Raw genomic sequence first — 10967 nt, 5'->3', positions numbered from 1 at the left:
TTGCACCCTGATTCCCTGGGATCCTGGAGTGTGGTGAAGGTTGGAAGCAGAGGACATCTATCCTGCATGACAGCACTGAGTAGGGAGTGATCTGTGATCTGGTGGACCGCTTGCAGACTCCTCTCCCTACTGGACTGCTTTGGACCATCAGTTCTGGAGGAGTTGGTTCCTGGCATCCTGATAACATCTCTGGACTCTACTGTGAGGATTCCCACTCCAGTCGTGTTATTCTCTGGGCCCTGCCTGGCTTAGGTCTTAGATTAATGTAGTTAAGTCCCTCCCTTGCCCTTGTGGTTTGCCCTTAGCTTGTTAGTGTAGAATCCCCTATTCCCATCCTTTATTATTCTTTCCCTCAATTAAACTGTTGTAAACCTTGCCTTTACTTGCTGGCTTCCATAGGCCTAGTCTTGATACTGCAGAGTGGCAGTTGGGCCCAACTGCCACCTCAGTAGTAGTCACCTCCTTGGCAGTAAAACCTGGTCTCCCTACCTTGTTTTGGTCCTGTCATCTGTCATTCCTGTCTCTTACCCCAGTAAGATCCCACAAATAATAATAATTAACATCCCTGGTAACCCTCCATTACACTATTCAAGACTATATTATAGTTACAGATAGAGGTATATCCTTAAGGTGCCAGGACTTATTATTAACCAATATAATTTATGCAATAAAATAATAGAAATTATATAATATCCCAATGTAGATACAAAAATTTAGTACCTACTGAATAGCTAGTAAGATAAGATCTGGCAATTGGAATTATGTTATGTTTCATGTGCCAGTAGATGTTTTCTACATTACAAATTCATACCTTAAGATATTGTTGAGAATTCAACAAATAAACTGTCTTGAAAATAGACCCAATTAAAACATATGTTCCTAAAATGGCATTTTAATAGATGTCATTATTTTTTTATTTAAAAAATTTTTTCCATTGTTACATGATTCTTGTCTTCCTCCCTTCTTCCCTCCCCCCTGCCAGAGTTGAGAAGCAATTTCACTGGATTATACATATATTATAATAGATGTTGTTATGAGATATACCTTCTGGTAATCTCCAACCTATTATGAAATGAACAGCTTTCAAAATAGAGACCTAAGAGAAGAACTAAAAATTAAACATGGAAATATATAACGACTGTCATTCTGCCAGTTATTAAAGTTTTGCTGAAGATGCTTTCAGTGAACTTCCATTCCAACACATAAAGCATTTATTTTACTTACATCTGGGCAAGAATTCCTGGGACATTAAATAGTAATCACAGGATAGCAACTTGTTTGGGACTTTTTTATTCGAATTTAAGAACAAAAAAATGACAAGAATAAGGTAATAATAATAATAATAGGTTTTAATATAGTGCTTTGACATTTTCAGAGCACTTCCATTCTTATTTTAGCATCATAGATACTCATGTGAAGTAATAATAACCATTAATATTTATGTAATACTTTAAGATCTACATATATAATCTCATTTGATCCTCATTATCCATACTATGAGATAGGCGCTGTTATCTGCATAAGAAAACTGAAGTTATAAGTGATTAAGCAGAGGTTAAGTGACTTGCTCCCAGTCCCACAGCCAGTAAACACCTAAGGCTAGATTGGAACTCTAACTGTAAAGCCAGAACCTCATGCTCTGTGCTGCCTAGCTGTCTCTAACTAAACAACTATTATTATACCTATTCACAATTAGAGAAAATAGACTTAAAGAGTCTAAGTGACTTTCCTAGCAACCATTTCCTATATTTGAATCTCTGTGAAATGCCTGTAATACTGTTGGTATTATTCGGTGTTGTACAGTGTTATATGTGGAAAGAACATTGGATTTAGAGCTAGAGGAAACGGGTTCAAATCTTGGCTCTCCTACTTATTGTCTAGGTGAACTTGGAAAAATCACTTCATTTTTCTGGAATTTTTCAATTCATCATTTAAAAAATGAGAAGGTGAAGCTACCTGATCTCCAGACTCTCTCCCAGCCTGAAATCCTGGGATCCTACCCCCCAACTTCTTGTTTGCCCACATTACTTGCAGATATTCAGTGGTTCTGTGATCTCATCAATCCATAGTTCTTTCCAACCATGCCTGCTCATCCTGGGCAGCTCTAATCCATGCCCTCCCATAGTTTGCTCCAGGGGGTCTGATCAAGGCCTTCCTTGCTTTCTCCCCAAATCATAAAGATTCTAAGTGGAGTGCTTTGGCTTGTTCCTCTGCCCTTACTTACTCTTATTGTGTGACCCACTGTGCCCCTCTCTTCTGTCCTCCCTTCCCTTGGGTTCTTCAGAGTACTGCCTGACATATATGGCACCACATGTTGTTAGTATTAAAAAAAGAGACTTTTTTTTGTGGGAAGCTTATTGTCAGGGAAAGAGCTTTGCTGTTTTCCAAAAGCCATCCGACCCATTCCCCCCTTTTTCAGTTCTGGGCCCACTCATTCTCCATCTGTCTGTGCTGGAGAAAGTGGCTTGCCCACTAATAAGTGTTGCAGACTCGGGTCTTCCTGACTTCAGGACCAGGACTCACCCCCGTGCCACATGGCTGCCTTTATAGTGTTAGACATGCCCGTGGCGGAGCCTTGCTGGTGCCGATTGAAATCTGGGCAATAGACATTTCTTATCTACTTGGTCATTCTTATGTGGGTAAGTAGGCCAAACTCTGGTTGTTTACAGATCTCTGGTGAAGGTTTTGCAGTGCCCTGGAGTTTACAGTTTCATCCACAAACAATTCGAGTTTGGAGAACCTCCCCCTCCATAGGGTGTCCTTCTCTGACCTTAACTGGACCTCCTCTATCACAGCAGCAGCTACTTTGGGCAGGCATGTCTCCCTGTCAAGCTTTTCCCTGGCATTTAGCATCAGAAAATCCGTGAACATGTGTTTTTAGTATGTCTTTTTTAGTATGAGCTTTTAGTATATCTCTCAGTGAGCTTTTCATCTTGGAATAATGATAGCTGATACTTTGCTGTAAAAGGTCTTGTTTATCGGTGCTTTATTCTATTGAATCAAACATATTTTTTCATAATCAACAAATAAGCACAAATAGTATCTTATATTCTCTAGCTATTTGAGCTACTTGTGAGGTGGTAAAGATGTGGTCCATTGTTAAGTATTATTTGCCATACCTTGATTATAACTAATACCTTTGTTGGGAGTGCTCTTGATTCTTGTGTAGGTAGATGTCTCCTAAAATTTTTGTATAAACGAGATAGTAGGCATGAAGGTCAGCAATTATTAATATACTCTTGGTCAGTTTTGGGGGGGGGGATTTAGCTAAGTGTGAGATTTTTTCCTCCATAGCTTTAGTTTCTTCTCCTTTAAATACCTTGGATATTGATCATCAATGCCCCCATACTCAAAGCGCCCCAAGCATGAATCTCATATGTATACACACACACATATATATGCATGCTTGGTCCTATTTGGTTACTTTTCTCATATATGTTCTTTTTAGTCTCATTTCTACTATCTATAACATCTTGGCAACTACGATGTTAGCATCCAAGTTTGGCCATTCTGCTATTTTTGATGAAGAAGTCATTTCATTAAAATGACTTTTACAGATCTTTCCCAATTTTTCTTCTTATGGTAATCCTTTTATTTTCATCTTTAAATATCCTTAGTATGACTTTGCTTAGTTGAACATCTTGCCATATTTTCTTTAAACTAGATTTACTCTCCATTGCTTTTTTCTACTTTTATAACACCATACTGATCATAATTATTCATTATCCTTCATAAGATTCTATAGACAAATATATATTTTAGCTCAGAAGCCCCTTAGGCAGTCATCCCATTCCATTTGGCATGTACCTTTCTGGATTCTTTTGGTCAGTCTCTGTAGCAATTAATTTACTTTGGTTAAACTTTAGTCAGTGTTGATGTCAGCACTGATACTCATTTCCCATTTTTGTTTTTCAATTTATTACATAAATAATTCCAAGGTTCAGTCATTTTAATTGCACTCCATCTCTTTTTTTTTTTATTATCGTTGTGGTTTTTTGTTTGGTTTTGTTTTGTTCCTACAGAATTTGATCTTTGCCCTGCTAATTCAATGGTCTGATTATGCACAGATAGATCCCTCAAGGATACCTCCGACATCAATAACAAGTCTTTTCCTCTTTGCTAAAATAAAATCGTTTGTTTTTTTGGGGGGGGCTCTTTGTATACTAGCTACCAATTTTTTTTTATAAAGTATTCATGACCAGATATTGTGGGGGTTTTATATAATTGACAAGTCTTTGACTTTTCTCATTTCTTTTTCCTCAACCATGCTTGCCTATATATTTTCTACCTATGTGCACTTTTTTATTGGTCTGGAAGTCTCAGATTGAATGTTGATTTGATTTGAAGGACCTTATCAAGCTCTTCATGGAATTTTTCTACCACCTCATCCTTAGCAACAAATGTTGCAGCATAAGCTGCAATTATTTTCATGGTGGTCTTTTTGCAAATGTTTATCATCATTGCAATCTACTGCAATATATAATGAAAAGATGTCCATTGAAATTATATTTCTAGTAAGTTTTAGATATATGGTAAAACCCTCTCCATCGATTCCTTTCTTCCTTATTTGAAGTAATACCTTTTTAGCCATTGTTTCATTTAACATCAACTTCCTTCTTTCTACCAGTTTTCTTTATAGCAAGGTTATTGAGATTGATGTGATATAATGCATCTCACAATATATCCCTTCCTTGGTCATTGGACAAGGGCCTTACATTTAGATTCCCAATAGTCACATTGGTATTTGTTGTCTTTACAAAAACTGTGATTCTAACTATATTCTGCTTCCTTTACCACCATCACCAAATAAGCAGAAGCAAAGGCAATTTTTTACCTTTGTTTGCATGAAAACATTTCATCACTGAAGTGGCTAGCCTACCAGTGGCTTGCCTCTTAACGCTCAGTTTGGTTGTCCAATACTTCCTCATGACATGACAGCAGCTTTGAACTCTCTTAGGTGACCAGGCTATGTGGAAGGGCTCTGAGTATGGGCCCCAACAACAGATTGCATCTATTTTTTGAAAATGAATCTAGCCTGTATTATAGACAACAAAACTGAAAGGTTTTAATCACTCACATTTTCTTCCAGTCCTCCTTCCCTAAGACCAGATGTGGAAGTTATCATTCATCCTTTACATGTACTGTTTTATTCCTTACTAAAGTGCCTTGTTTGCTATAGTGTAGAGTTGGCTGCAGCAAATTGGAAAACAAAACCCAGGTTTATACTGAAGACCAGTTACCACAAAAAAAAAACAACCCAAAACCACACTTAAAGATGGTGTTAGAACATGGTTTTATGTGTAAGTGATTTTATTAAATAGAAATGCAAAAATTACAGTGACAAAGTTAATTTCTGACTTGGCCAGGAAGTGGTCTTTTCAAGTCGGCATAGTGACTTCATAGATCTAAGTTGGCCTACAACAATATGTTCTTGTGATAGTGAATATATTCAGTATTTTTAGTCATTTATTTGACTGTCATATTTTGGTGTAGAATAAATAATATATAAACAAACAAGAAAGATGTTCCTAGCAAGAGTTGCTTTCTTAAATCAGAAGGGCATTCTTGTGTGCTCATTTTCTGGGTTCACAACTAGTGCCCTCGGAATGAAAAGACTTGTGGATAGTATGTTTGAAAAACTAACTTATTTGCACATATACTAATATTTCAGCAATAGAACATGTAACATTGAATACTTTAAAAAACATTATAATATAATTTGAATCACAATGGCCTCAGCGGGCTTGAGTGGGGAACCCATGTATTTTAGAGGATAGGACATCTAAATAGCCAAGAATTCAAGGATCGTCTTCTGTAGTCCAGTTATGATCAGCATAATAATGCTGGCAATCATTACCATCATAATGTAGAGAAAGGGGCCACATAGTTCAATCTTTATTTTGCAAAGGAGGTAGCTGAGACTTGAGTGCAGTGTTTACCCAAGGTTACACAGGTGAGTTGATCAATATTTTTCCAACCAAGGTATATGGTAAAGTGGGTAGATCTGATTGGGTTTTTACCACAGCTTCCTTTTGAATTATACTTTGAAATATTAAATATTTTCTCTGTCATTCTTATAGCTCTGTCATTCTTATAGCTTATTGGTCATAATATCATCAGGACCTCCAGTGCATTGCCCAAACAGGGAAGAGGGGAAGTATGAAAAACAAGAGCAATATCACTAGAAATGAGAGGAAATCCCCAAATCACTTTCTGAGTCTGTGTGTGGGGCCATTCCTCCCTCCTCACCCTTCCCACATCCTTTGTTGTACTTCAATATTTATTATATAGTATTATGTTTCTTATATGATATATTCCATCTAATACTTAGTGTGACAGGTAATACTAAGCAAAGAATAGCAACAAGACTATATTTGCATATGAAATTCCTGGATTTCATTTGACATTGTAGTTGACCCTGGAAGCCTTTAAGTCCTCTGGGGACCTTCTCCATTCAGACTTAAGTCATTTTCATAGGGGAGCTCCTGGAGAGCCAGCAGAGCTCACTGCCTGGATGGTCAAGAAGTCTGGCTCGATTCCCAGCTCTGAAACCTCCCGGCATTGTGACCTTGGACAAACCTTTTAATCTCTATGAGCCTCGGTTTCTTCATCTATAAAGACAGAGATGATAACACAATCTATCTCACTGACCTATTTTGAGGGAAATACTTTGTAAATTGTAAAGTGCTACATAAGTGTAAGCTATTATAATGATGGTGATTCATGAAGGATCTAAGAATTTTTTTTAAAGAGACAAGTTTTTTATTTTATTTTTTCTTTATGGAAAGATTTTTTATGTCTCCCAATTATATGTAATAACAATTTTTAACATACATTTTCTGAAATTATAAGATCTAAATTGTCTCCTTTTCTCCCCCTTCTCTGAAATGGCTTGAGCCAGAGTCTAGGGAGATAGGTGACTTTGACTTGTTTAAGGAGAGAATATATTCAGACTTAAACTCTTACATCTCAGAAGTCCTTACAACTCCTCTCAATTAAGGAGTACATGTTAGAGCACCCAGCAGCCTAAAGCATGACTGCAAGGCCATAGTTGTGGGGAGAGGAGGAGGTATCAAATCACATGATGTGATCTGCTGATACAAATAGGACAAAATACAAATTGGCAAGAGAAGCTAATGAGATCCTAGACTAGTAAATTGAAAAATGTGATATAACCTACATTTTTTTAATAGAAAAAATGTTATTACAATGAAACTTTGTTTTTAACCAGATGTTAAGTCTAGGTTCTTTGCTGAAATCACTTAAACTATGCTTTGATGTCCCTGTTTTTATTTTGTAAGGCTGAAGATGTGAAACAATCTTCTAAACAAAGAAAATAAATAGAATGGTCCCAGTGCTGCCCATTTTCAAGAGGTAAACAAAAAAATTTTGCATGTATGATTGCTATCTGCAATCCTAGCCAGTTTTAAATGATTTGTTCACTGCACTTCATGGGGAAAACTGGGAGGTGGGATGATGTTTAGTTCAGCCAATATGTAGTTCTTATGCTCAAATGAGATATTGTTTTAACTAAGTTTGTTTTTCTAGAAAATTGCTCATTTTTTCCTGGCATGCTAAAATAACATTGTTGGTATATTGATTTGCACATTTTAGATAATAGAAAAAGTATCAGTTTAGGATGACAACCTTTAACACACTATACTTTTTTAGAGCAGCCTTTATGATTATTTTTTTTTACATGATGCCATTGAGAAACTCAAGACTGGTATACATACTTTAAGAGGTTTGGGGAGTATGTAACATAAAACAATAGAATCAAAGGAAAATAAAAATAATTAATTGTGAAAAATATTTATGGCCAGTATTAATATGATGGCTACAAATGTGATATAAACTATATAAGGAACTCTTAGTTTAATGGATAAATGTTTAAGGTATATGAACGGCAGATTTACAAAATAAGTTAACAAATACTTGGGAAAAAAACATTTAATATCAATAATAACCAGAGTTTAATATTACACCCACAAAATTGGCAAAAAATAATTAAAATCAATGAAATTGAATACTGGCAGAATCATGGAGAAACAAGTTCACATTTTTATCATTGCTGCTACAATTGTAAGGTAGTAAAATCTTTTGGAAAGCATTTATCCAATAAAAGCTTTTAAAAATTACCATGCTCTTTGGCCCAATAATTCTGTTGTTGGGAATGCCATCAAAAACAAAAACAAAAAAAGGAGCTGTATGGTCAAAGATTTTTATAGCATTATTTGTAATTCTTTTTTAAAAATCTTAGATTCATCCTAAATGTCTGGGGGAATAGTTAAATAAATCATTTCACACTAATGTAATGGAATAATGTAATACAATTAAAATCATCAAGTATGAGTAGGATAAAGAAATCTCAAGGGAATTTTATGAAAAATTGAAAAAGCAGAATCAGAATCACTGATCCTGATAAACTAACCATAAAAGAATAAAGCAAATGTGACTGAGTAGACGAACAAACTTGTTGGGCACTTAATGGAAATGACTGAAAAGTTTTTGATGGTTCATATATGAAACTTCATTCATTTAAATATAAATAATTACAAAGCAAACTTAGCTGCTTGTATTACTGCTTATTTTGCTGTAGTACATTTTTTTTAAAAAAGTAATAACCCTAATTACTTTCATTTTACAAATGAATAAGCTGAGGCTAAATAGGTCAGGTTTAATATCATTTAGCATATCAGTGATGTAGTCATAAGAAATCAACCATATTTTTTTTGCTGTTCAGTTAACCCTGCAAAAATTTTGTATGTGTTGTGTGTGCACGTATGTGTGTAAGACTTGTATTCAGATTTGTCCATGAGCAGTTAATAGGTGTGTGACTCTGGGCAAATCACTTAACCTCTGCCTACCTCAGTTTCTTCAGCTGTAAAACAGAAATAATAATAACACTTATTTTAGAGGGTTGTTGTGAGACTCAAATAAGTGCTTAGCACAGAGATACCTAATAGCAAATAATAGACTCTTAATGTTTTTCTCCTTCCTCTGCTCTGTAAGGCATGTAGTTTGTGGGGAATACATCAGCTATACTAGTTATTAACATTAGTCTGTCTGGGTAATTAATGTCTTATGGTTTCTAGACAGTTACAAAAGTGTATTGAACTTTTGCTTTAAGTATCTTGTACATTTTGTACTTTGAAATCCTTAAGTAGATGGCTTTTGTACAGCTCATTTTAGTTGCATAATATCCAGATAAACACTTAAACAATTTTAAAAGCCATAAAGAATAATAAGCTATATTTTAAAAAAACCATTCTTTTGCTAGTTAGAATACAGAATATCTTAAAACGTTTTAAAAATACACTAAACCTGTTTTTCTCCCTAATTCACAAGTTGTTGTTATATAGAATACCGCTATAGACAGTTTTGGAGTATTCAGCAACTTTCAGACTATAGTAAATGACATAGTAGAACAAGATGGTGATTTTTTTTTAATCTGCTAGACAGTCTGCAAAAAAGGATTAAGGAAAATCATTAATATTGCTTTTAGCAAGACTTATTTTGCCTTTTATTTTTCTCACTGTTTAAAGTCATAGTCCCTTTTGAGATTCAAATCTAGCTATATTGGCGAGAAATTACTTTAAAGAAAATGGCATTTCTTTTTCCATAATGTCCTATGTTGTAGTCTCATTTCACTATACATATAAAGTCTATTCACTTAAGAGAAAGGTCCAGAAGTGATTCACAAAATATTATAGAAAAGATGAAATACTGATGTCTTATCTGAGGAATTCTTCCCTATACTAGAAACAGCTGATGCAAAATCTCTAAAATTTCTCCATTCTTCAATTTTCCCCTACACTTTTATTTTTTAATATATAACATAACAATAATATAATAATGCTTTGACATTAATATTATCCAAGAAAAACAAATTGCCATGTTAGCTATGTCCAAAAGTCTGTCTCATTCTTTTTCCCCCTCCCAGTTATTTACTTAGCAAACTAATCTAAAGAAAATTCTTTTTTTGGTTGTTGTTATTCTTCTGAGTTGTGTTTGTATATTTAAAGAAATTATTGAATATTTTGATTTTAGGAAGAGATTTTTTTTAAAACCAAGAAGTATGCTAAATTATCTTTGCAATAAAACTGAACCTCAGTTTTTCATTTGCAGAGAGAGAATAATTGCCTTTTTCCTCACCTATAATGTATTAGTCTTATAGTATTACCCATGCTTTACCTTCTTTATTCCATATGTTCCATAGTTATTTAAAAATGATGCATCTGTAAAAAGCCTCAACTTTTATAGTAGCCACTATTTTTCAGAAACAAAAATCCTACTCATATTTCTCATTTTTCTTCTTTTTTTAGATGTACTTCAAAGACTCCATTCAGAAACCAGTATTTTGAACAAATTGAGAAAGATGCCAGAGATGGTGATAGTGAATGCAATAAAATGTCTTTCTTTTTTAGGAAAAGACTACATTTGTCCTCTTTGTTATCTCTGATGATGTCATTTTACTGAAGAGACTGGTCTGATATTCTTTCACCTAGAGATAATTTCTAAATCTTAGAACTTCTTGTCCTTATGTTACTGTTCATGTACATAATTAAAATTCCAAGTAAATACAGTTGCCTCTTCTGATATTTCTATTAGCAAGTTTATTTGGGTCATTTTGTTATTTATTTGTTTTGTTTTTTTGTTTTTTTTCAGAAAGCAGTGAACTAGATTTAGAGTTAATGTACTTTTCTACTAGGAATAGCTTTAGGCACATAAATAATGTCCAGGTTTTTTTCTGACACTGATCTGAAAGTTTGCATATGAAAACAATCACAGTGATGTTATGTTTTGTCCAAGATTTCCTCCCATTATATACAAATCTTCTGCCTCATTAGTGCCACTGAGAGATATAGAATGAAGCATCTCTGTGTTCCCTTCTTGTAGATGCATGGGAAGATAGTAGTTTATGTTTGTTCTTTTTTGTTTGAATGCACAGCTCATTTGCGAATGCA

At 34.5% G+C, this 10967-nt stretch overlaps 1 protein-coding gene across 1 annotated transcript in view; it reads left to right on the top strand.

The window, feature by feature from the left end:
• Nucleotides 1-10585, top strand: part of APOO (apolipoprotein O) — a 96379-nt gene extending 85794 nt beyond the window's left edge. Inside the window, exons 8-9 of the mRNA XM_044670147.1 lie at nt 7302-7374; nt 10326-10585. Coding sequence (XP_044526082.1) covers nt 7302-7340 — 39 coding nt within the window. The 3' untranslated portion in view covers nt 7341-7374; nt 10326-10585. The remainder of the gene's footprint in view (nt 1-7301; nt 7375-10325) is intronic.
• Nucleotides 10586-10967: the final 382 nt, after the last annotated feature.

The sequence above is a fragment of the Gracilinanus agilis genome, chromosome 3, assembly GCF_016433145.1.
Source record: "Gracilinanus agilis isolate LMUSP501 chromosome 3, AgileGrace, whole genome shotgun sequence".
Lineage (NCBI taxonomy): Eukaryota > Metazoa > Chordata > Mammalia > Didelphimorphia > Didelphidae > Gracilinanus > Gracilinanus agilis.
This window is presented reverse-complemented; position numbering and strand designations above follow the sequence as displayed.